This window comes from Rattus norvegicus, chromosome 4 (assembly GCF_021556685.1).
Source record: "Rattus norvegicus strain SHRSP/BbbUtx chromosome 4, alternate assembly SHRSP_T2T, whole genome shotgun sequence".
Lineage (NCBI taxonomy): Eukaryota > Metazoa > Chordata > Mammalia > Rodentia > Muridae > Rattus > Rattus norvegicus.
The window spans coordinates 10,600,100-10,626,804 of NC_141537.1; the positions used below are offsets into that span (position 1 = coordinate 10,600,100).

General features: G+C 43.5%; 1 protein-coding gene across 14 annotated transcripts in view; it reads right to left on the minus strand.

The window, feature by feature from the left end:
* Galntl5 (polypeptide N-acetylgalactosaminyltransferase-like 5) overlaps window positions 1-26,705 on the minus strand; it is a 52,880-nt gene that overhangs the window by 9,352 nt on the left and 16,823 nt on the right. For 6 of the 14 annotated variants that reach the window (XM_087658538.1, XM_087658536.1, XM_087658535.1 and 3 more), the window contains 3 exons: window positions 25,575-25,697; window positions 20,963-21,212; window positions 2,668-2,785 (listed from right to left, as the gene is read on the minus strand). In XM_087658538.1, coding sequence (XP_087514664.1) covers window positions 2,668-2,785; window positions 20,963-21,212; window positions 25,575-25,697 — 491 coding nt within the window. Of the gene's footprint in view, window positions 1-2,667; window positions 2,786-16,536; window positions 16,760-20,962; window positions 21,213-25,574; window positions 25,698-26,705 lie in introns of all 14 variants that reach the window. The other 8 variants (XR_015685728.1, XR_015685730.1, XR_015685732.1 and 5 more) reach the window with 3 other exon arrangements.

Consider the following 26,705-nt stretch of genomic DNA (forward strand, 5'->3'; position numbering starts at 1 on the left):
GTTCCAAGACAGCAAGGACTACACAGAGAAACCCTGTCTCAAAACCAAAAAAAGAGGTTCAGTCTTGGGGATGAGGCTGAGAGACAGGATTCCACTGAGGTCGAGGCGTCTCAGTGTTTGGTAGCATACCTTGTCCCTTGGCAGTATGGAGGGATGCCAGGACAGAGATCTGGTACTGGAAAATGAACAAGCTAAGACTTCACGTGGTCAAGGCCCATTGAGTGCCAACCAGGATTGTGAAGCCACAAAAGTCTGAAGCTGTTTTGGGAACCATTCGAGGGCTGGGTGTGAAGCATAGCCATGTGGGCATCGGTGAACCACTCCTCTCTCTGATCTGTGACAACCATAGAAGTCAGCAACCAAAGCAGAAGGTGGGCACTGAAGGCTTCTCCCACACGTGTCTTCGAGAACTGAGAACAGTAGAGATGTGCTAGCTGAGCCCCAGGACCAGAAACTGAGTCTACATAAGGCAGGAAGCATAGTACTCACTGTTTTTGTGAAGTTGGGAAGTAGTCTAAGTTCTCTGTGTCTTTGTTTTCTTGTTTAAGAGAGATCGTGGCAGTGCACATCAGTAAGGACTGAGTTAATATCTGTAAAATGTTTCAGCAATGTGGGTTGTGTGTAAGAACCCATCCAATAAACCACACAAATTTAATCCTTCAAATCCTTGAGATGGATGTCAAACTACTTCAGGAGCCATCCCAAGAAAAAGATGATTCAGTCCCCCTTTAATATGACCACAGAGTACTCTGCGTTTCTCCACTGTTTATCCAAGGAAAATTAAATAGCTGTACCCCAACAGAACAGAAGGCCATGACATCAGACATCACGTTTACACTGCGCACTGCTGTATTTAACACTGCTCCGTGTCCTTATGATGATTGATTAGGTTGTGGACTTGGCAGGATCTAAAATCTTGTAGGCACATCTGTGGGGAGTGTCTTGGTTGGATTTATTGCAGTAGGAAGACCCTTCCTAACAGCGGGCTGCACTTTCCCATGGACTAGGGTTCTGGACAGCACAGAAAACAGTGCGCTGAACAAAAGTTCATCTGTCTCTGCTTCCTGAGGATGGATACAGAACGACCAGCCAGAGCAAGTTCTTCCCCATCATGACAGACGTGTGTGCTCACACCATGAGCCTAGATAACACCTCGAAGTCAGTCTGTCAGGTGTCTTGGTCATAGGATAGGGGACTGCTGCAGTCCTCAGAAAACACTGCGGCATGAAGGAAGGGCAGGGTTGTGATTTCTTCTGAATGCTTGGCCTGTGGCACTGCTTTTCTGGGAAGGTGAACTCCTTTATTGACTGAATTGAACTTGAGCAGATCCCTGGAGAGATAGTCTCCTGGTGACTGGACTTTAATAGTACCATCAGCGGTGTCAGCCATGGGAGCCATTTGTAGCCATGATCTTTCAGTCCCTTGTTGCTGCTGTTGTTTGTCTCTTTGTTGTGGTTGTTTGGTTAGTTGATTTTGGTTTGATTTTTTTCAGTTTTTTAAAGACAGGGTTTCAGGTTTCTCTGTGTATCCCTAGCTGTCCTGGAATTCATTTTGTAGAGCAGGCTGGCCTTGAAATCAGAGGTCCACACCTTTGTTCCCCCTGGATAGGATCTCATATACAGTTTTGGGGTGGGTTGGGGTCTGACAGTGGGTGCTCCCTATTGGCTTGGTCTGAGATATTAGGGATGCCTCATCTACATGAGGAAGGGCTTGGGGCATTGCCCCTATGTGACTGATGGCCACAAATCTCTCTATGGAGGGCTGTGACTACGTGACAGGGGCCTGGTGCTGGGAGCAGGCAAAGCTCCTACCATCCCTTCAGGGTCTCTGGGGCTTCTAGCCTTAGTTCAATCTTCCCAGGCTTCTTCTCACAGTCTACCACCTTGTAGGATTCCAAGTAGAAGCTTGAAGAAGAAGACATTTGCTGAGGTATCTGTGTATACACAGCAAGTCTATGAAGCCTGGACTGAAAAGGACAAAAATGAATAAAATAGGGCTGGCCAGAGGGCTCAGTCAGTAAAGTACTTGCCACAAAAGCATGAGGATCTGGGCTCCATCCACAGAACCCACTTTAAAGAAGAAAAAACAGGGTGGTTTTTGGAGGATTTCTAGGGCTCACTGGCCTTAGCCTAAAAAGCAAGTTCTAGTCTAACGAGAAACTGTCTCAAAAAAAAGGCAGCCGAAACCTAGGGAATGATACCTGAGGTTGATCCTGGGTCTCTTCATGAACACAATGACTAAAATGGTGAGATACCAGAAAGAAAGGAAAAGGAGGGAAGGGCAGAAGGAAGGGGAAAGAAGGGAAGAAAGGAGAGGAAATAAAAATACAAAACAGGAAAAGGGAGAATATAACTAGCAAGATAATCAGGAAAGGACCCACATAGATTTAAAATATCTTATTAGTTTTTTTCACCATGCAGATGGTCCTAATGAGTGTTTTCCTGAGCCCCGCCATCTGTTGCATGAACTTCTGTGTGTCACCAGACAGTCCTGCATGTTCACGGAGAAAACACGTAATCATACGAAAGTCAGATTGCACTCTTGCTCAGGAAAGAGCTCTGCCCATTAGGCGCAAACTGGGTCCCACTCTCCACAACGAAATGAACCCTCACCTCTCTCTGTGTACACACATAACTACACGGGGGGAAGCAAGGAAGTCTGACTTACTCTTAGCGAAAGTTCTACATTTTCTCCTCCCCAAAGATCCATGTCCTTGTCATACTGTCCAAGTTCATTAAAATAATGTCTGTTTATAGCAAAGATTCCTCCTGACATTGCAGGCGACCTAGAAAGGAGTTAAAAATAGTGAATAAACTTGAGAGAAAGCGTGATCTCTAATTTTCCTAAACATGGGATGCTTCTGTTGGCTCATCAGCTAAGAATTCTTACTGCTCTTGCACAGGACCAGTTTGGTTCTCTGCAGCCAGGACAGGCAGCTCACAAGCACCTGTAACTCAGGCTCCAGGGGATCTGGTGCCCTCTGGTCTCTGTGCTTCTTGTAGCCATCATTCCACCCTGTACTTCCAGGAGACCAACTCTTCGATTCCACTTGTGTGAGATGAACCTGTCTACCTGTGCCAGGTTCATTTCAGTTAGCATAATGGCCTCTAGGCTCATCCATGCTGTTTACAAATGGTGAGGTTTCATCTTCTATTGGGTGGACATTATTCTCCTGTATCCATGCGCTACCTTTCCATCACCCAATCAGCTGTAATAGACAGGTTGATTCATGGCTGTTGTTAATGCTAGCGTGAGAATGAGAGTATATTCTTCTCTTCAACATACTGACTTCATTTCCTTTAGGCATGTTGTCAGTGCTGGAATTGCTGGTCAGGGGTTATTGCTGGGGGGTGAGGGAGGGGTGCCCAGACAAGGTCAAGTACTAAGGTGGGACACAGCTTCAGCTGAAGGCCAAAGGCTGATGACCTCTGGCCTTTAACTCTTACTGTTCTGGAGGCCAGAAGCTGATAATTTAACCCTCTCTCTGCTATTCTGGGCCAGAAGCAATTAACTCTCTTTTGCTCTCCTGATGGTCAAAAGCTGATGGATTCTAGCAATTTATTCCTGCTGATAGCAGCAGGGGATTAAGAAAAGAAACTTAGTTATTTGGTCTTTTTACTCCTTTACTCAGGGGGGCCTCTTGCTGCTTTAGGCAAGAGGCTCAGAGTTTATTAACTCTTCCTGAGCCAGAGAAAAAGGAAAAGAAAAGAAGAAAATCAGATGCACACACAGACATATGCACACTGGATGAAGCAAAAAGGACTACACTGAATCTTTATTGTTGCTTTCAGCTCTAGCTCTTTATATCCTTTTAGACAAAAAGTTTTCTATGTAAGGAAAAATTACCTCTTAGCTCAGCAGTAGAGCACTTGCCTAGCAAGCGCAAGGCCCTGGGTTCGGTCCCCAGCTCCGAAAAAAAGAAAAAAGAAAAAAAAAAAAAAGATAGCACAAGGAAAAATTACCTCATAGATTACACAAAAGTTAGAGAAGGATGTTGATAGTAAGTTCAAAGCAGCGTTTCATTCTATAAGCTCATTATAAGTTCAAAGCAACAGTTTCACATGGATTTGCTTTATCATAGCTTGATCACGAATCTGTCCCAAGTCTATCTCTCTTCTTAGTGCGATTGGGAAGGTTCATTATATTCCTAATTATGCAGCCTTTTCTTGCTATTCAGTGAGGAGGGGGTACATTTTATTCTTGGTTCTAACTTTATTTCTGGCAAAACAACTAAAACCATCTCCTTAAACTTTCCTCCTAAAATTATTTGAATCAAATCATGAATTCCTCTAAACAGCATCAATTCAGGAAAGTTCATCTTCATACTATTCTACAGGAAATTTGTTCAACAGGGTGGACTATACCCTGGGGAATTAACATACTAGGCTATAGGCGGCGAGGGTCTCCCGGTGTCCACTCACATCAAGCTGAGTAACTGAGGAGTGTGGTAGTGACAAACATGAGGAAGCACATTAGAAGCGAGAAGCAGTCCTGAAACAAACTCTCTGGGGCCATGCCTCACCAGATCACTCCCATCACAACCACCGAGTCTCCAGGGAGCTCACCTGCCCACCGCAGCTATTCCTGAATGGTGTCCACTGGGTTATTCTACTTTTAATTTTTGAAGAACCATGACACTAGTTTCTATTTATATTCTTGTCCACAGAAGACTTAGTGGAGTGAGCTAGCATCTAATGGAACCTGGGTTTGCTTCTTTTGATGAGGGGAAGGGTGCTTACACAGTTTCACATACCACTAGCCGTCTGGATTCCTGACTATTTTTTAATTGAGCTTTTTCTTGCTGTTTGTTCAGTGCCTGATATAGCCTGGACACTAATCCTCATCAAACATATATTTGCAAACATTTCCTCACATTCCTTGGGCCTTCTATTCGGTTCATTGACTGTTCACTTTGCCTTGCAGCAGCTTTTAGTTTGATACAGTTCCATCCTCAATTTTTACTTTTGTGGCCTGTGCTTTTCAGAGTCTTAGTCACAAAATCTTTGAGTAGCTGAATGTCATAAAATATGTCCTCAACTAGTAGCATTATGATTTAGGGTCTTACATTTACATCAGATTTGTTTTGATTTTTTTTTTGTGTTAAAAGATGGGGTTACTCAGTTTATTTGTTGCTGTGACAAAATGCTGTAACAGAAGCAACATAAGGGACATTCTACATCCTCACATGATCTGGGTCCTGGAAGCCTGAATAAGGTCAACAAGACTGTGAAGAAAGGACAGACAGACACACAGATGCACTGGCACAGAAAAGCTGGCATTGGGTGGTCTTCCGTAGCTTGGATGGAGTAGCTCAGTATGCTTATTATATACAGTTGGACAGTGGGGTAGGGTTAGTAGACATAGCTGAGGCAGGTTCAGTTAATCTCACTCAGAATTGTCTTGGTGGGGGAGTCTCTTCGGGCATTAAACATGGGTTGGGGGCTATGGTAGACATTTTCTGCACACAGTCAATATTCACAAGACTTAAGACTTTGTCATCCCCACTCCCATGGCTGAGGCTTTTGAGTCTTTCACATAGATGTGCCATGTCAGCAGTACACACTCAAGACTTTCACTCCCTCCCTCCAGGGAGGAGAGGTTCATTTTGAAGGATAGAGTTTATTGGGGTAAAAATGTCAAGGCAGAGGAAGCCTGAAGGAGCTAGTCACATTGATCCACAGATCCATAGTCTGCAAGCAGAGACTGTATTCTGCTTGGTTCACTAAAACAAGGCCTCACTAGGCTGGCCTGGACCTCACAGAGATCTATCTACCTTTGACTCCTAAGTGCTAATAGTTAGAAGCACCCACAGTTACTTTTGTTCTACTTTAGCCTTTCAAGATGTGGTTTCTCTGTGTAGTCCCAGATACTCTGGAAATTGCTCTGTAGACAAGGCTGGCCTCAAACTCAGAGATCTACCTGCTTCTGTCTCCCAAGGGCTGGTATTAAAGGTGTGTGTCATCACTACCAGGCCCTGTGAATGGGAATTGTACCCTGGCCAAGAGAGTAATCTGATGAGAGTAAGCAAGATGTCCAGAGACTGGTTTATCTTAAAGATGGATCTAAAAGATTTGCTGGTGAGTAGAACAAGAATGTGGGAAGATGACAGGAATCTAGATTGATACTCCGGGATCTCTACATGGCAGAGGTAGTTGCTATCCACAGAGATGGGAAGTTGTGGTTACATAGGAAGGCTAACCTTCAGGCCAATGTGAGGTGTGCGTTCAGTGGAAAGGCCAAGCAGGCAGCAGGTGCAATTGGAGGCATGAGCTTGGAGGCCATCAAGGTTGTGGATGAAGACATGAGTTTGGGAGTTGTATTGGTTGCTTTTCTCATTGCCTTGACAAAATGCCCAGCAAAAGCCATATAGGAAGGGGCTATTTCAGCTCACAGGTGCAGAAGGAGGAGTCCCATATCAGGAGCATAAGGACATGTTCACATTGCTCCTTCATGAGTAGAGGGGGAGGCTGGTGCCCACCTGGCTTTCTACTCAGTCCAGGACCCTAGCCCTAAGATAGTGCCAATCACACACACAATCAGGACCTCTTTCACAGGCTTATTCAGAGGGTTGTCTGCTGTGGATTGCCCTGGTGCTGTTTGTATTTTGATGCTAGTTCCACTTCCCCAAGAGGCGCTGCCTCAGAAGAGGAGTGAACCAGGTACTCGGGCTGACTTTATGTGAAGCTTTCCCCCATTTTAACTTGTAAAATAAAGGCTAGAGTCAGTGATTGGGCAGTAGAAGGGAAAGGTGGAGCTGAAAGTTTTAGAGAGAGAAGGAGAGAAAGAGGAGGGGAGATGAGGAGAGGAAGGAGAGAGGGGAAGACAGAAGAAGAGGAGGTGGAAGGAAAATGGAGCAGAAGCACATGGCCTAGAGAAACCACAAGTTACAAGGGACTTCATCGATGGGAAATATACTAATGTAGTAGGTTAGATCTGCCCAATCTAGTCATAAGGCTTGTGTTCATACTAATTGAGTTGTGTTTTTCTTGCATGGGCTTATTTGGGTTGGAGGTTTACTGAAACAATTGGCACCCAATGTGGGGTTCAAACCCACAACCCTGAGAGTCTCATGTTCTACTGACTGAGAATTCTCATGGAGAGGGAAGATTATATCTTAGAATAGATATTTTTAGCACATAAACAGAGTAAGAAACTAAAAACCTACATTGAAAGGTTTCTGAATTAATACTAAAAGGAAAAGTGAGACTTTGACAATTAGTTGGAATGGGTCTGGCTGAAATTGTGGTACCTTTTACTATCACAGAAATTGCCTCTTTATGGATACAAGATGAACACTGGCAAAGAGCATGCTGTAATTTCTTGGAAGAGATCAACAACAGATACCCTAAAAGCAAGCAACTTCAGTTCATAAAACGAACTAATTGGATTCTCCCTCATATAATGTAACTCCAATATCTGGAACCCCAACATTTTACACTGATGCCAGTAAGACAGGATAGGCAGGATATAAATCAGAAGATGTAAGAAAGCTGGCTGTGAGTTTCTATAAGTCAGTTTAAAAATCTGAATTATGTGCAATACTCATGTTATTGTCTGATTTTCAAGAGCCTCTTAATATAGTAACTGACTCTCAATATACAGAGACTGCTGAACTTATTCAGGATGATCTGAATTGACCTCACTGTTTACTCAGCTACAGCAAAAGATCAGAAATAGGAGTCATTGTGTGTGTGTGTGTGTGTGTGTGTGTGTGTGTGTGTGTGTGTACATATCACACATAAGATCCCATACAGGTCTGCCAGGCCCTCTGGCCAGGTAATAATGACATTGACCAGCTATTGATAGGAAGTGTACTAGAGACCTCGGAATTCCATGAAATACACCATGTTAACAGCAAAGGTTTAAAGAAGAATTCTCTATCACTTGGCAACAAGCCAAGGAGATTGTGAGGCAATGTCTACATTCTCGTTATATAACCAAATTCCATTGCCTACAGGAACTAACCCTAAGGGTACTCAGAGAAATGATATTTGGCAGCGTTTATCTCTAATAGGATGAAGCAGGTTGGTTTTTTTTTTTACATATTACAATATAAAACACGTTACAGGCATATCACACAATCCTACAGGACAAGCGATTGTGGAGAGTTCTAATCAAACTCTAAAGGAGATGCATAACAGGCAAAAGGGGCAACAGAAACCCTCAAAGATAGGTTACTTAGTGCTTTATTAACCTTAAAATTTTAAATGCTGATGAACAAAACACCACAGCTGCTGAAAGACATTGGAAAAACAACTGAACTAAACCAGCCTGTTTATATCAAGGATATTCTGACGTCAGAATGGAATATGGTAAATGTGTTATGCTGGAAAAGGGGTTATGCCTTTATTTCTACAGGAAAAGAAAAGCTGTGGGTTCCTTCCAAGCTGATAAAGATCAGACATGACAAAGGGAGAACTCCTGAAGACCTTGGTGACAGAGAAGAAACAGGAGACTAAGACAACAAATAAATAGATGACATGGTGATGTTTATGTCTCTGTATGTGGAGACAATTCTGGAACTGGCTGAGTCTAAAATGTGTATGCACAGCCAATAATACTTATTGGGTACACATTTCTCATGACTTGTTATTACATGCCGTCATTTAAGATGGCATGTATACAAAGTTATATTGCAGTTTGATTATGGGATCAAACTAACTAACCTCTGAAGAAAAGCAGTCATCTTTCCTAACCAATCTGTGCACCCTGAACACTCCCTGTGAGTGTCTTTACAGGACTATATGTTGCTTGTAAGTTTTGTGTGCTGCAGAATGAAAGAAGAGAAAGTCAGCTCTCAAAACATCCACACTCCAGGATGCTGAGGTTCTGGGACCTTCCATTCCAGCTCCGCATCTGATTCTACCTCAACTACACTGAAGCTGCTTCTTTTAAAGACTCGCTTCCAGAACTTTTCCAGAACAGCTAGCTTCCCTATCCAGCCATTTAGACTGTCATAGTCAAGATGTCAGCTAAGTGATGAACTTTCTGCCACACAGTGACTGGAAGGCAAATGACGCCAGCCAGCTCTCCTTTGACAAAGTCAACTTTCCCATTTCCCGTTGGGCCCCCAGAAGGGAATTCTTCACCCCAAGTCAGTTAGAAGCAGACAAAGGAAGATCACTGTCCCAGTTCCTTATGTTGGGGTGGACGGTTCTGGTGATTTTATGGATTTTGGATATATTGTCATTTAAGGGATACTTTACAAATGTAGCTTTGGACAGGAAGGGAACTAGAGAGTTTAAACTCAGGGATTGCTACCTTTCCTTTCCTCTTCTCTACCCTTTCTTCTTAGGTAAAAGGGAAGGGGGTGGAAGAGAAAGGGGGTATAGCAATATCATAGAAGTTAGAGGAGGAAGTCCCACACCGGCGGATCCCGGACCGCAGCAGCTCTCTGCTCCCAAACCCCGTGGGAGAGAGACCTCACCGCCTGATCAGGTGGGCACTCCTGAGGCTGCAGAGCGGAGGAGACCACCAACACTGCCCACCCCTGCCCACATCCCTGGCCCAAGAGGCAACTGTATAAGGCCTCTGGGTTCCCGTAGGGGAGGGCCCGGGAGCGGCAGGACCCCTGCGCCTGAGACACTGCCGGAACCTGAAGGAAACAGACCGGATAAACAGTTCTCTGCACCCAAATCCCGTGGGAGGGAGAGCTGAACCTTCAGAGAGGCAGACACGCCTGGGAAACCAGAAGAGACTGCACTCTGTGCGCATCCAGACGCCAGAGGAAAACACCAAACGTCATCTGAAACCCTGGTGCACGGAGGCTCCCGGAAGGAGCGGCACAGATTTTCCCGGTTGCTGCCACAGCGGAGAGGACTTAGGCAGTACCCCACGAGCAAACTTGAGCCTTGGAACCGCAGGTAGGACCAACTTTTCCCCTGCAAGAAACCTGCCTGGTGAACTCAAGACACAGGCCCACAGGAACAGCTGAAGACCTGTAGAGAGGAAAAACTACACGCCCGAAAGCAGAACACTCTGTCCCCATAACTGGCTGAAAGAAAACAGGAAAACAGGTCTACAGCACTCCTGACACACAGGTTATAGGACAGTCTAGCCACTGTCAGAAATAGCAGAACAAAGTAACACTAGAGATAATCTGATGGCGAGAGGCAAACACAGGAACCCAAGCAACAGAAACCAAGACTACATGGCATCATCGGAGCCCAATTCTCCCACCAAAGCAAACACGGAATATCCAAACACACCAGAAAAGCAAGACCTAGTTTCAAAATCATATTTGATCATGATGCTGGAGGACTTCAAGAAAGACATAAAGAACTCCCTTAGAGAACAAGTAGAAGCCTACAGAGAGGAATCGCAAAAATCCCTGAAAGAATTCCAGGAAAACACAATCAAACAGTTGAAGGAATTAAAAATGGAAATAGAAGCAATCAAGAAAGAACACATGGAAACAACCCTGGACATAGAAAATCAAAAGAAAAGACAAGGAGCTGTAGATACAAGCTTCACCAACAGAATTCAAGAGATGGAAGAGAGAATCTCGGGAGCAGAAGATTCCATAGAAATCATTGACTCAACTGTCAAAGATAATGTAAAGCGGAAAAAGCTACTGGTCCAAAACATACAGGAAATCCAGGACTCAATGAGAAGATCAAACCTAAGGATAATAGGTATAGAAGAGAGTGAAGACTCCCAGCTCAAAGGACCAGTAAATATCTTCAACAAAATCATAGAAGAAAACTTCCCTAACCTAAAAAAAAGAGATACCCATAGGCATACAAGAAGCCTACAGAACTCCAAATAGATTGGACCAGAAAAGAAACACCTCCCGTCACATAATTGTCAAAACACCAAACGCACAAAATAAAGAAAGAATATTAAAAGCAGTAAGGGAAAAAGGTCAAGTAACATATAAAGGCAGACCTATCAGAATCACACCAGACTTTCCGCCAGAAACTATGAAGGCCAGAAGATCCTGGACAGATGTCATACAGACCCTAAGAGAACACAAATGCCAGCCCAGGTTACTGTATCCTGCAAAACTCTCAATTAACATAGATGGAGAAACCAAGATATTCCATGACAAAACCAAATTTACACAATATCTTTCTACAAGTCCAGCACTACAAAGGATAATAAAGGGTAAAGCCCAACATAAGGAGACAAGCTATACCCTAGAAGCAAGAAACTAATCATCTTGGCAATAAAACAAAGAGAATGAAAGCACACAAACATAACCTCACTTCCAAATATGAATATAACGGGAAGCAATAATCACTATTCCTTAATATCTCTCAATATCAATGGCCTCAACTCCCCAATAAAAAGACATAGATTAACAAACTGGATACGCAACGAGGACCCTGCATTCTGCTGCCTACAGGAAACACACCTCAGAGACAAAGACAGACATTACCTCAGAGTGAAAGGCTGGAAAACAATTTTCCAAGCAAATGGTCAGAAGAAGCAAGCTGGAGTAGCCATTCTAATATCAAATAAAATCAATTTTCAACTAAAAGTCATCAAAAAAGATAAGGAAGGACACTTCATATTCATCAAAGGAAAAATCCACCAAGATGAACTCTCAATCCTAAATATCTATGCCCCAAATACAAGGGCACCTACATATGTAAAAGAAACCTTACTAAAGCTCAAAACACACATTGCACCTCACACAATAATAGTGGGAGATTTCAACACCCCACTCTCATCAATAGACAGATCATGGAAACAGAAATTAAACAGAGATGTAGACAGACTAAGAGAAGTCATGAGCCAAATGGACTTAACGGATATTTATAGAACATTCTATCCTAAAGCAAAAGGATATACCTTCTTCTCAGCTCCTCATGGTACTTTCTCCAAAATTGACCATATAATTGGTCAAAAAACGGGCCTCAACAGGTACAGAAAGATAGAAATAATCCCATGCGTGCTATCGGACCACCACGGCCTAAAACTGGTCTTCAATAACAATAAGGGAAGAATGCCCACATATACGTGGAAATTGAACAATGCTCTACTCAATGATAACCTGGTCAAGGAAGAAATAAAGAAAGAAATTAAAAACTTTTTAGAATTTAATGAAAATGAAGGTACAACATACCCAAACTTATGGGACACAATGAAAGCTGTGCTAAGAGGAAAACTCATAGCGCTGAGTGCCTGCAGAAAGAAACAGGAAAGAGCATATGTCAGCAGCTTGACAGCACACCTAAAAGCTCTAGAACAAAAAGAAGCAAATACACCCAGGAGGAGTAGAAGGCAGGAAATAATCAAACTCAGAGCTGAAATCAACCAAGTAGAAACAAAAAGGACCATAGAAAGAATCAACAGAACCAAAAGTTGGTTCTTTGAGAAAATCAACAAGATAGATAAACCCTTAGCCAGACTAACGAGAGGACACAGAGAGTGCGTCCAAATTAACAAAATCAGAAATGAAAAGGGAGACATAACTACAGATTCAGAGGAAATTCAAAAAATCATCAGATCTTACTATAAAAACCTATATTCAACAAAACTTGAAAATCTTCAGGAAATGGACAATTTCCTAGACAGATACCAGGTATCGAAGTTAAATCAGGAACAGATAAACCAGTTAAACAACCCCATAACTCCTAAGGAAATAGAAGCAGTCATTAAAGGTCTCCCAACCAAAAAGAGCCCAGGTCCAGACGGGTTTAGTGCAGAATTCTATCAAACCTTCATAGAAGACCTTATACCAATATTATCCAAACTATTCCACAAAATTGAAACAGATGGAGCCCTACCGAATTCCTTCTATGAAGCCACAATTACTCTTATACCTAAACCACACAAAGACCCAACAAAGAAAGAGAACTTCAGACCAATTTCCCTTATGAATATCGACGCAAAAATACTCAATAAAATTCTGGCAAACCGAATCCAAGAGCACATCAAAACAATCATCCACCATGATCAAGTAGGCTTCATCCCAGGCATGCAGGGATGGTTTAATATAAGGAAAACCATCAACGTGATCCATCATATAAACAAACTGAAAGAACAGAACCACATGATCATTTCATTAGATGCTGAGAAAGCATTTGACAAAATTCAACACCCCTTCATGATAAAAGTCCTGGAAAGAATAGGTATTCAAGGCCCATACCTAAACATAGTAAAAGCCATATACAGCAAACCAGTTGCTAACATTAAACTAAATGGAGAGAAACTTGAAGCAATCCCACTAAAATCAGGGACTAGACAAGGCTGCCCACTCTCTCCCTACTTATTCAATATAGTTCTTGAAGTTCTAGCCAGAGCAATCAGACAACAAAAGGAGATCAAGGGGATACAGATCGGAAAAGAAGAGGTCAAAATATCACTATTTGCAGACGACATGATAGTATATTTAAGTGATCCCAAAAGTTCCACCAGAGAACTACTAAAGCTGGTAAACAACTTCAGCAAAGTGGCTGGGTATAAAATTAACTCAAATAAATCAGTTGCCTTCCTCTATACAAAAGAGAAACAAGCCGAGAAAGAAATTAGGGAAACGACACCCTTCATAATAGACCCAAATAATATAAAGTACCTCGGTGTGACTTTAACCAAGCAAGTAAAAGATCTGTACAATAAGAACTTCAAGACACTGAGGAAAGAAATTGAAGAAGACCTCAGAAGATGGAAAGATCTCCCATGCTCATGGATTGGCAGGATTAATATAGTAAAAATGGCCATTTTACCAAAAGCAATCTACAGATTCAATGCAATCCCCATCAAAATACCAACCCAATTCTTCAAAGAGTTAGACAGAACAATTTGCAAATTCATCTGGAATAACAAAAAACCCAGGATAGCTAAAGCTATCCTCAACAATAAGAGGACTTCAGGGGGAATCACTATCCCTGAACTCAAGCAGTATTACAGAGCAATAGTGATAAAAACTGCATGGTATTGGTACAGAGACAGACAGATAGACCAATGGAATAGAATTGAAGACCCAGAAATGAACCCACACACCTATGGTCACTTGATTTTTGACAAAGGAGCCAAAACCATCCAATGGAAAAAAGATAGCATCTTCAGCAAATGGTGCTGGTTCAACTGGAGGGCAACATGTAGAAGAATGCAGATCGATCCATGCTTATCACCCTGTACAAAGCTTAAGTCCAAGTGGATCAAGGACCTCCACATCAAACCAGACACACTCAAACTAATAGAAGAAAAACTAGGGAAGCATCTGGAACACATGGGCACTGGAAAAAATTTCCTGAACAAAACACCAATGGCTTATGCTCTAAGATCAAGAATCGACAAATGGGATCTCATAAAACTGCAAAGCTTCTGTAAGGCAAAGGACACTGTGGTTAGGACAAAACGGCAACCAACAGATTGGGAAAAGATCTTTACCAATCCTATAACAGATAGAGGCCTTATATCCAAAATATACAAAGAACTCAAGAAGTTAGACCGCAGGGAAACAAATAACCCTATTAAAAAATGGGGTTCAGAGCTAAACAAAGAATTCACAGCTGAGGAATGCCGAATGGCTGAGAAACACCTAAAGAAATGTTCAACATCTTTAGTCATAAGGGAAATGCAAATCAAAACAACCCTGAGATTTCACCTCACACCAGTGAGAATGGCTAAGATCAAAAACTCAGGTGACAGCAGATGCTGGCGAGGATGTGGAGAAAGAGGAACACTCCTCCATTGTTGGTGGGATTGCAGACTGGTAAAACCATTCTGGAAATCAGTCTGGAGGTTCCTCAGAAAATTGGACATTGAACTGCCTGAGGATCCAGCCATACCTCTCTTGGGCATATACCCAAAAGATGCCTCAACATATAAAAGAGACACGTGCTCCACTATGTTCATCGCAGCCTTATTTATAATAGCCAGAAACTGGAAAGAACCCAGATGCCCTTCAACAGAGGAATGGATACAGAAAATGTGGTACATCTACACAATGGAATATTACTCAGCTATCAAAAACAACGAGTTTATGAAATTCGTAGGCAAATGGTTGGAACTGGAAAATATCATCCTGAGTGAGCTAACCCACTCACAGAAAGACATACATGGTATGCACTCATTGATAAGTGGCTATTAGCCCAAATGCTTGAATTACCCTAGATCCCTAGAACAAAGGAAACTCAAGATGGATGATCAAAATGTGAATGCTTCACTCCTTCTTTAAATGAGGAAAAAGAATACCCTTGGCAGGGAAGGGAGAGGCAAAGATTAAAACAGAGACTGAAGGAACACCCATTCAGAGCCTGCCCCACAGGTGGCCCATACATATACAGCCACCCAATTAGACAAGATGGATGAAGCAAAGAAGTGCAGACCGACAGGAGCCAGATGTAGATCGCTCCTGAGAGACACAGCCAGAATACAGCAAATACAGAGGCGAATGCCAGCAGCAAACCACTGAACTGAGAATAGGTCCCCCGTTGAAGGAATCAGAGAAAGAACTGGAAGAGCTTGAAGGTGCTCGAGACCCCAAAAGTACAACAATGTCAAGCAACCAGAGCTTCCAGGGACTAAGCCACTACCTAAAGACTATACATGGACTGACCCTGGACTCTGTCCCCATAGGTAGCAATGAATATCCTAGTAAGAGCACCAGTGGAAGGGGAAGCCCTGGGTCCTGCTAAGACTGAACCCCCAGTGAACTAGACTATGTGGGGAGGGTGGCAATGGGGGGAGGTTTGGGAGGGGAACACCCACAAGGAAGGGGAGGGGGGAGGGTGATGTTTGTCCGGAAACCGGGAAAGGGAATAACACTTGAAATGTATATAAGAAATACTCAAGTTAATAAAAAAAAAAAAAAGAAGTTAGAGGAATAGACAAATAGGGATAGGTTATCAAATTTACTCTTAAACAAAACATTACATAGCTCTATCTTACACTGGTAGAAATCTTTGTAATTCATACAAAGTTGAAGATAGAATCTTTACATTGGTACAGAATTTATTTGATACAAGTTTAAAGTTTTCATTGGTATGAATGTCTTTATTGATATAAAGGCCTATATAACACATTTAAGAATACAAGGCTTAGGACTGGAGAGATGGCTCAGCCATTAAAGGCTAGGCTCACAACCAAAAATATAAGAATTCAAGGCTTAGACCCACTCCTTCTATAATTGCAAATACAAACTGTTCTTAGATGATCAAGCAATATGAGATAAGGGCCAGACAGCAAACTCATGGTTCTGAGTTAATTAAAAGGGTGTTTTTGAGATATTTTAATTAGTAATGACTGAGAGTAGTCAAGGCTTAACAGTTTAGAAATGCTTTGTGTAGAAAGATAAGCCTTCAAAGTGTCAGAGGTCCACAGAATATGACGTTTATGGACATTTCTTTATTAAAGTTCATTTGACTAGAGACATGTCTGCTCCTGACAGCACCCCTGTCTTGGATTCAAAGAAAAAATTGAGCATCAATGGAGTTGCTCCAGTTGTGGCTAAACAGTCAGTAGGCTAGAATTACTTCATCTACAGACAAAATACTATCCAGAAAAAAAGACACACTATGAAGAATAGTTGACTGAAAATTTCTGCCAAGACAGAGTAATCAGTCCTTCAAAATTCTGCCTTACAAAGGTCTGTCAGATGATCCTGGACCAGGAGGATGAAGACTGATGCTCCAACGTTTTGAGGAATGAGAGACTGTCAAGGTGATTAGTGGTCTCTATAAATTGGCTAACTTTTGGAAGCTATGTTTTGTGCTTCTCATATTTCAGGTAATATTAGTTGTTCTTGGATTTCTGATGAAGTTGAAGACTGGTTGTAGTCTCATAGCCAAACCCAAGCTGTTTAGCACTGAAAAAGATGATATAGATTTGAGAGGATGGTTTTCAGATGGCATACAATCTAAAACCAGGGCATAAGTCAGGTGTCAAATTGTAAGTCTTTTAAGTTAGCGTAGATGGCACAGTGCTTTATCTAATAGACAAAATTGATAGACTGGGTGTTAAGTGTATCATATACTTTATAAATTGTAGAGTGGTAATTTATTCAATTTATATTTGAGGAAAAAAAGCTTTTTAATTGGACAAAAGGTGGAAAAGTGTGGATTGTCCTGGTGCTGTTTTTATTTTGATGCTAATTCCACTTCCCCAAAGTGGGCTGCCTCAGAAGAGGAATGAATCAGGTACTCAGGTGACATCATGTGACCCTTCTCCCCATTTTAACTTGTAAAATAAAGGCTAAAACCAGTGATTAGGCAGTGGAAGGGAAAGGTGGAGCTGAAAGTTTTAGAGAGATAAGGAAAGAAAAGAGGAGGAGAAATGAGGAGAGGAAGGAGAAAGAGGAAGACAGAAGAGGTGCATATGAATGACAATCAGCATGTTCCACTGGAGTCAGAAAATGACACTGATGATGGACACTGATAACAGAGGGACACTGACGACAGGGGGACACCGATGACAGACAGACACTGATGAGGGACAGACACTGATGACAGATGGACAATGATGCTCCAGAGGGACACTGATGAGGGACAGACATTGTTGACAGAGAGACACTGATGACAGACAGACACTGATGAGGGACAGACATTGTTGACAGAGAGACACTGATGACAGACAGACACTGATGACAGACAGACACTGATGAGGGACAGACACTGATGACAGATGGACACTGATAACAGACAGACACTGATGAGGGACAGACATTGTTGACAGAGAGACACTGATGACATTCAGACACCGATGACAGAGGGACACTGATACCAGACAGACACTAAAGAGGGACAGACACTGATGACAGATGGACACTGATGACAGACAGACACTGATGAGGGACAGACACTAATGATAGATGGACACTGATGACAGACAGACACTGATGAGGGACAGACACTGATGACAGATGGACACTGATAACAGACAGACACTGATGACAGAGGGACACTGATGACAGACAGACACTGATGAGGGACAGACACTAATGATAGATGGACACTGATGACAGACAGACACTGATGAGGGACAGACACTGATGACAGAGGGACACTGATGACAGACAGACACTGATGACAGAGGGACACTGATGACAGACAGACACTGATGAGGGACAGACACTAATGATAGATGGACACTGATGACAGACAGACACTGATGAGGGACAGACACTGATGACAGATGGACACTGATAACAGACAGACACTGATGACAGATGGACACTGATGACAGACAGACACTGATGAGGGACAGACACTAATGATAGATGGACACTGATGACAGACAGACACTAAAGAAGGACAGACATTGTTGACAGAGAGACACTGATGACAGACAGACACTAAAGAGGGACAGACACTGATGACAGATGGACACTGATGACAGACAGACACTGATGAGGGACAGACACTGATGACAGATGGACACTGATGACAGACAGACACTGATGACAGACAGACACTGATGACAGATGGACGCTGATGACAGATGGATGCTGATGACAGACAGACACTGATGACAGACAGACACTGATGACAGACAGACACTGATGACAGATGGACACTGATGACAGACAGACACTGATGAGGGACAGACATTGTTGACAGAGAGACACTGATGACATTCAGACACCGATGACAGAGGGACACTGATACCAGACAGACACTAAAGAGGGATAGACACTGATGACAGATGGACACTGATGACAGACAGACACTGATGAGGGACAGACACTAATGATAGATGGACACTGATGACAGACAGACACTGATGAGGGACAGACACTGATGACAGATGGACACTGATAACAGACAGACACTGATGACAGAGGGACACTGATGACAGACAGACACTGATGAGGGACAGACACTAATGATAGATGGACACTGATGACAGACAGACACTGATGAGGGACAGACACTGATGACAGAGGGACACTGATGACAGACAGACACTGATGACAGAGGGACACTGATGACAGACAGACACTGATGAGGGACAGACACTAATGATAGATGGACACTGATGACAGACAGACACTGATGAGGGACAGACACTGATGACAGATGGACACTGATAACAGACAGACACTGATGACAGAGGGACACTGATGACAGACAGACACTGATGAGGGACAGACACTGATGACAGATGGACACTGATAACAGACACTGATGAGGGACAGACACTAATGATAGATGGACACTGATAACAGACAGACACTGATGAGGGACAGACACTGTTGACAGAGAGACACTGATGACAGACAGACACTGATGAGGGACAGACACTAATGACAGATGCACAGTGGTGACATGTCCAGGTGTGGCCAGGCACCATATAGCTAACTAAGGGTCACAGTCAAGGTTTGGATTAAGGAGGATAAGGTAAGTGAGGACAGGAGTGTGAGGACAGGAGTATGAGGCCATGGACTGTAGCCCATGGATGAGACTGACTGCTGTCTGCTCAACTTTGGCTGAGTACATCAGCTCCTGGGAAGGGATGAGGAATGCAAAGGGTGGGAATGGTTTGGTGCTTTTAATGCCCTGCATATGTATGGCTGTGGTATGGTTGGGTATAGCCACTGAGGTATCAGCTAGAGGAAAGACAATGGGGAGGGGGAAGGGAGAGAGGAACTGTCTCTGCAGGGATGGTGTTTGGGGAGCAGAGCAGGAGGCAGCCAGCTTCCGGGATGTTTCTATATAGGGTGTCATGTCCAGCAGTACCAAGATGAGAAACCTAGGAGGTGGCAGTCTACACGAAGTGGCTAACTGAGTAGACATTCAGTTCTGATCACCCTGTGAGAGTATTGTCCTCTAGAACTTACAGGTGAGGAAGTGTGGACAGGTCCTGACTGTAAGACCATGCACCTCTACTATAGGGTTAGGAAATGCAGCTACCTGGTCTGAGGAGCAAAGGGGTTAGTCATGACAGAAGGGGTTCCCCTCACCTAGCCTGCAAGATGTGCTTATCTTGTGTTCACATTTGCAAATACAGCTTCCAAGATAAATGAGCTAGGAATACCATGTTCCTCTTAACCTAGGGAGCTACACCTAGAAACATTGGAGCAAAGATTTTCTTTGTAGATTTGACAGAGATGTCCACACTTCCTAACCATAGCAGTTTGCTCCTTGGTCATCAGAAAACTCTCTCCTGCAACGTGAAGATAGATGCTTGCAACCAGGGAGAGGGCTTAGTCGGTGAAGTGCCTGCTTTGTAATCACAAAGACATGAATTTAACCCCCAGAACCCATCTAAAAATATCTGGACATGGTGACATGCTCATGAAATCTCAGTGTTGAGGTATGGAGACGCAGATTCCTGGAGTCTGCTGGCCAGTCATCCTAGCATACTTGGTGAGGTCCAGGTCAGTAAAGGATTTTGTCTCAAAAAACAGGGGAGACAGTTTCTGAGGACAACACCCGAGATTGATCTCCACATCCACACAGATATGTGAGCATACTTCACGCAAACACACACACACACACACACACACACACACACACACACACACACACACACACACACAGTGGGCATTGGAAATCAGGGCAGCATTCATCACCATGGTAGCTTCCTAGATGAGGTAGGACACATGGCACAAAGCCACTTGAACAAACTTAGCATCTACCAGATCTGGCATTTAGTACTTTAGGACACAAATGACTAGCTAACCATAGTGGCACCTTTAATCCCAAGCAGATCTCAGTGAGTTTGAAGCCAGCCTGGTGTAGAGTGTTCCAACAGGGATAAGTAGAGAGACCCCTGTCTTGAAGAAGAAAAGAGGAGGAAGAAAAAGGAGGAGGAGGAGGAGGAGGAGGAGGAGGAGGAGGAGAAGAAGAAGAAGAAGAAGAAGAAGAAGAAGAAGAAGAAGAAGAAGAAGAAGAAGAAGAAGAAGAAGAAGAAGAAGAAGAAGAAGAAGAAGGAAAGAAAGAAAGAAAGAAAGAAAGAAAGAAAGAAAGAAAGAAAGAAAGAAAGAAAGAAGAAAAGGAAAGGGGAGGAGAAAAGTGACAAAAGAAAATATTGATCTTTACTACAGTCTCCCAAACAAAGAGAATCTCACCGGATAGGTGTACTTGGTCCTTCTGGGCCATCCAGCTCATATGAGAAAACATCGTCCCATCTGAAATTTAGATTCCAGTCAAAAGCTCCCCTTACAATAGGTGACCCGACATAGTCCAAGGTTAACTCATCGATGACATCGATAACAGGGCACACCACCATTTTGTGGTCCTTGGCAATGGCATGCAGCAAGGGCTCCAGCCAGACTCTATTCACCTCACAGTGGCTATCCAAGAACACCAGAATGTCTCCTGTGAAGGCAAGAGCAGACTAACATTGATCCTTGTCTGAGGGTTACTGTTGCTGTGATGAAAAGCACAACCAAAAGCAACTTGGGGAGGAAATGGTTATTTGGCTTCCACTTCTACATCATCCATTGCTGAAGGAAGTCAGAACAGGAACTCAAACAGGACAGGAATCAGGATGCAGGAATACTGCTTACTGGCTTTTTCTTATGGCTTGCCCAGCCTGTTCTCTTGTGGAACCCAGGACCACCAGCCCAGAGGCAGCACTGTTCACAAAGAGCTAAGTTCTCTCACAGCAATCCCTAATTAAGAATATGCTCTACGGGTTGGCCTAGAGCCCTAATGGGGGCATTTTCTCAGTAGAGGTTCGTTCCCTCCTCTCTAATGACTCAAGTTGACAGAACTAGCCAGCACAGGCCCTGGAGGGAAGGTATTCAACCGAAATGCAAGCCGGATGCAATGAGTATTCATTGAATATTGCCTACATACTTGATTCCTTAGGTGCATTATGGGGAATGCGTATTTTATTATGTCCAAAGAGGTGAGACTCCATATATGGTGGACACTCAGAGGAGACAGGTTAGATGATGGCTCAGAGAAAACTCTAGAGCAGTAGATAGAACTGAGAAGGACTTTAGTTTTCAAAGATCTTTTCAGGAGGCTGAATGTGGCTCAGTCATTAAATGTTTGCCTTACAAGCAAGTGACCACTAAGTTCAATTCCTATCACCCACATTTAAAAACCAAGACCAACCTGGGCTTAGTGACCTCTTCTTACAGTCCTAGCTCTGGGGAGTTGGAAACAGGTAACCCCTGAGGTATGCTACTCAGCCAGCCTCATCTACTTGATGGGTTCCAGGTCCATGAGAGAACCTGCCTCAAACAAAGCAACGGTGACGGCACCCGAGAAAGGATGCCTATGTTTGACCTCTGACTCTTTGTTTCAAGACACAAGAACCTGGAAGTCTCAGCGGGTGCCATCTAGACTCTAGTCCACATCTATAACAGGAGGCAAGAGAGATACAGGGACATGATAATTTTAGACTGCCCCGTTTCATATTCTAAGTTTTGCTTCCTATGGTTTCAGATCCCTAGGATCAAGTTAGGTCTGAAACTACTAATGGAAATTTACAGGAACATTAGCTTTTACCCTACGCGCTGCTCTGACCACTGTGAGGGAATTTCACATTGCCCCACTTGGCACATAAATCATCCCTCATTCAATATGTCTATGCTGTGTGCACCACCTGCCAATCAGCGGTTTGGCTGTCTCAGGTTTCAGAGGGACTTGAGAAGGGCTGGGAGAGTTTGTGTTAATAATGGCTACCGTGCTCAAGAATAGCTATACAGCAGAAGGCAGAGACACAGGACAGGACAGCTCATGGATCAGCTGGCAGGGCTCTGGGGCCATGAGCTTAACATCAATGTTAGACCTCCCCTGAGGGTCTCGTACACGTCACCCATAAAAGAGGGTAACTGTCCAGGTTGTTTGGGAAAGCTCTCTCTGATAAAGTAAGAGACCTTCTAAGGACTCTCTAAGCAGAGAACTGAACAAAATAAGGTCACACAGGCCTTGGGATGTTGTACGGTGCCTTGCCTCTCCACTGGGGTGCCTGTCTCATGCCACTGTGAGAAGGCAGGGCAAAGTCTGAAGCAGAGAGTCCATAGTTCTTCTCACTCTCCTCTCTGGGTGCCTGAGTGCTGTCGGTATAGTGTACATGGATCTACCTTTCCCTCCAGGCATCTGCTTGCCAGGCAAAGAGGAGAAGGGCAGAACCTGGGATAGGCAGAATCTGGTCTACTTCAGAGTTCCAAGAGTATGAGGAATTGGGAGGTGGAAGTGGAGGGGGAATGGAAGGGAAGAGGCCTTCCTCACTGTGATCCTTAATGAAGAGATAATCCTTGCTTGTTCATACTGGTTTCTTTGGTGGTGGATATGAATGCACATACTTTATTCAGGGTGAAGCCAGGATTTAATACCATTTGCAGGAAGGAGTGTCTAGGAAGGAAGTTCATTGGCTGAATGCTTGGGTCCAGTCTAGATCCCTCGTTAATGAGGGGAAGAACCCCAGGTGCTATGATACACAGCTGAGTGCCCATGGTCCTCGTAGATAACTGTGGTTATATGTGGATCAGGTAGAGGCAGATAGGGAATGGCTCTACTCCCGCCATCTCAATTCTGAGATTCCCAGGACTTGAGCTCATTCACTCTTACCATTCTTATGCCTGTCTGGTAACAAGGCTCCACGTGCCCTACACTGGGAAGATACTCCAGGAGGTCATGTGCAGAGGCTCTGAGACAGGAGCATACCTGGTGTGTCTGAAGAAAAGTGAGAGAAGTGCCCTTGAGGGAGAGTGAGCAAGAAAGGACAGGGACAGCAGAGAACGGAGAGACAGAGAGAATGATCACAGTTGTTCAAATTCTTAGAAGCTTTGAAATATAGTTCCCTTTTAACTCAACTTCAAACAAAATGTCTTTCCTTCTTTGTTCCTTTGTGATGAGAGGGCTTATTTGACTCACAGACAGACACAACACATTGTCTTAGGGACAGAGTGGTAGGAAGAAGGGAGAAGGAGCAGTCAGCCAACTTGGGCTTCTCAGAGAGGAGAGTAATAAACCTTCACAAATACCTACTTTCTAACATAATACAACTATTAAACCATCAAATAACTAAGCCAATAATAAGTGTATGCTGGTTATTTTGCCTTGTAACCAAGGCAACTTGTGAAAGGAAGCATCTTGTTGGGGCTTCCAGTTCCAGAGGAATAGGACCCATCATTCATCATGGTGGGAACACGGCTGCGGTAGGCATGGTGCTGGAACAGCTACTGAGACAGTGCATCCAGATCCACAAACAGGAAGCAGGGGGCGCACTGGGGACGATGGGAGGCTCAAAGCCTCCCCCCTCCTCAGTCAAGGTCACACCTTGTAATCCTTTCCAAACAGCCACCAACTGGGGATCAATAGTCACATTCCTGAAACTTAAAGTGGACATCTCATCTAAACCACCACAAAATGATTAAAATTTTAAAGAGTGCTTTAAAGTTGGCAAATTTTCACCCCAAATAATCCTATACATCTAGATGTTTTTAAAGTGACTAAACAGCATATAGACCGATTTTGCATAATTTCCTTAACACAGGTAATCTGTTTTATGTTGATTTTTAGGTAAAAAAGAACAAAGCTATATTATCCATTCTATGAATCCAGTAAAGCAAAACAGAAGAAAATAATACAGAAAAAGAAAATTATGAGTCAATTTTTCTTTTGAATGCGGATGTAGTTAGCATAGGGGTACAGAAAGAGAGGATGGGGAAGATGTGTGGGTGCTGAGACATGGATGTTTACACAAGGGCATCTGGGGACTTCATGAGGCCCAGAACTGGTCCCATCCTGCTGTCAAGAGTTCCTGTGAGTAGGCACCACAGCCTGCCTGCCCCACTCTGTTTGCTCTCCCTCCTCCTGCACAGATGTGGATCTCTGGGCTCAGCGTTAGACAGGAGCTTCAGCCTCACAGAGCTCTACCCGCTGTGGCCCTCTCTAGATGGAGCCCTTCTCTGTCCTCTTGCAGCTTCCAGAGTGCGAGGCAACCTCGAATGATGACTTCACTGACTCCTAGCGTGTGGGTTAGATCATGCTGTCTGGACACCATCTACCCTTGGCAACGATTAACATCAAGAAGTTCCCTTTATTTTCTGGAACAGAAGGCCATCAGCTGTTGGGGTCACATTGCTACCGATGGACTGATGCTATGGCTTCCCTAATAAAGCTTTTCTGAAGGGCCTTCCTCGGAGCCTATCTTGCTATCTTTTTAAATCCTTCTGAAACTTTATTTTGGAGTCTCCTTAGAAACACTCAGTGATGGGACTGAGGCTTTTGTTAAAGTCTGCTTTCCACATGAAATGACATTTTGGATAAGAATTTTGGAGGCAATGGAGGATCAAAGATTTAAGCCTGCTATGACGTGGAGGTCTCCAAGACTGTTCCTATGCAGGAAGGAAGCATCCCCACGTCATGATGGTTGTCGCTTGAATGCGAAATATCTCTACAGGCTTTTGTGTTTGAACACTTGGGCCTCATTGGTGGCACAGTTTGGAAAAGTTATGGAACCTTTAAGAGGGGCAGCCCTGCTGGAGAAAATGAGGCACTGGGGTTGCTCCTTGAGGTTTCATAGTTCAACCCACTTCCTTTTCACCCTTCACTTCCTGACTGCAGGCACAATGTGCCCCATCGCCTTCTGCTCCTACCACCGTGTCCTCCTTGCAAAGATAGGCTGTGTACCCTTGTGAGCCACACGGACCCATGCTAAGTGCTGGCAACAACAAAAGCAATTAACACCCGGTTCATGGCTTTAGAGAACATCCATACCTGAAGCACGGGAGGCACCGATCATTCTTGATCTGATGAGACCCTCTCTCTTTTTGTTTCTTACTAATTTAATTTTCCCACGAAAAATTTCCAGATGATAGTCCAGCTTGGCTTTCAAATCATCTGGAAAAAAGCAGTTGACACTTGGCAATTTATAAACTGCACCTATAGATATTCAAACCAATATTGTTATGACTAATTTCTAAAAGCAAAACAAAACACTAACTACTGCGTATAGTTTAATGTGTCCCTGGTTAGCTGCAAGAAAAGTGGCTCATAAACTGTACAATTTTTGTGCCTCTGGTGACATATCTTTGTTTTACTAAGTCATTATTAAAATTTGGTGGAAAAATATAGATTATTAGGCTTTTGGGTTAACTCAGTTTTACTACTAACTACACAGGTTGTACTGTGATCAACTTTGCTTCTAATTTTGTAGTGGCTTGAAGGCAGGTTATGAAACCAATCGAGTTCCCCCACTCCTTCAAGCTGAAGAAGTCACTGGCACTCTTTGTAGGCATGGCCAGGAAAGACGGGCTTCTACAATTCATGATAAAGTCATTCTGAGTTAAAATGAGAAATATATTGATCTTGAGTTCCACTGGAACAAAACGCCCTGTGTCCTGTGTTTGAGGCTCTACATGAGTCCAAGGTGGAGATCAAGGAGTGGCAGGGATGACTGGTCTTGACCATCAGAAGTGACCTCTTGGTCTCTTAGGAAGGGACAAAAATGCAAGTTGTGTATACAAGCAGGTCAGTAGATTTAATGGACTGAGTGCTTGTGCCCACCTGCGCGAACACAGGTCAAAACCAATAATGTGATAGCATCTGGGAGTAGGGGCTTTGGAGGTCTTAGGTCATGAGGATGAAGTCCCTGTGAATAGACTCTTAGACTTCAGAGCTCACTTGATAAAGGAGAATGGAAAGGGCAGGAAATATGTCTTTACCAACAGCCTGGTCAGATTGGTACCTTGCTGTCAGGTCAGTGCTTTTGCTCAGGTCACCTTGTCAAACTGACAAGGGACCAACATGTCTCCAGACTCTTGGTGCTGCACTGAAAGGCTGGCAGACATGGTGACTCCTGGAACTGTGTGTCCACTATAGATTTGTGAACTCTGAGTGAGAAAGCAT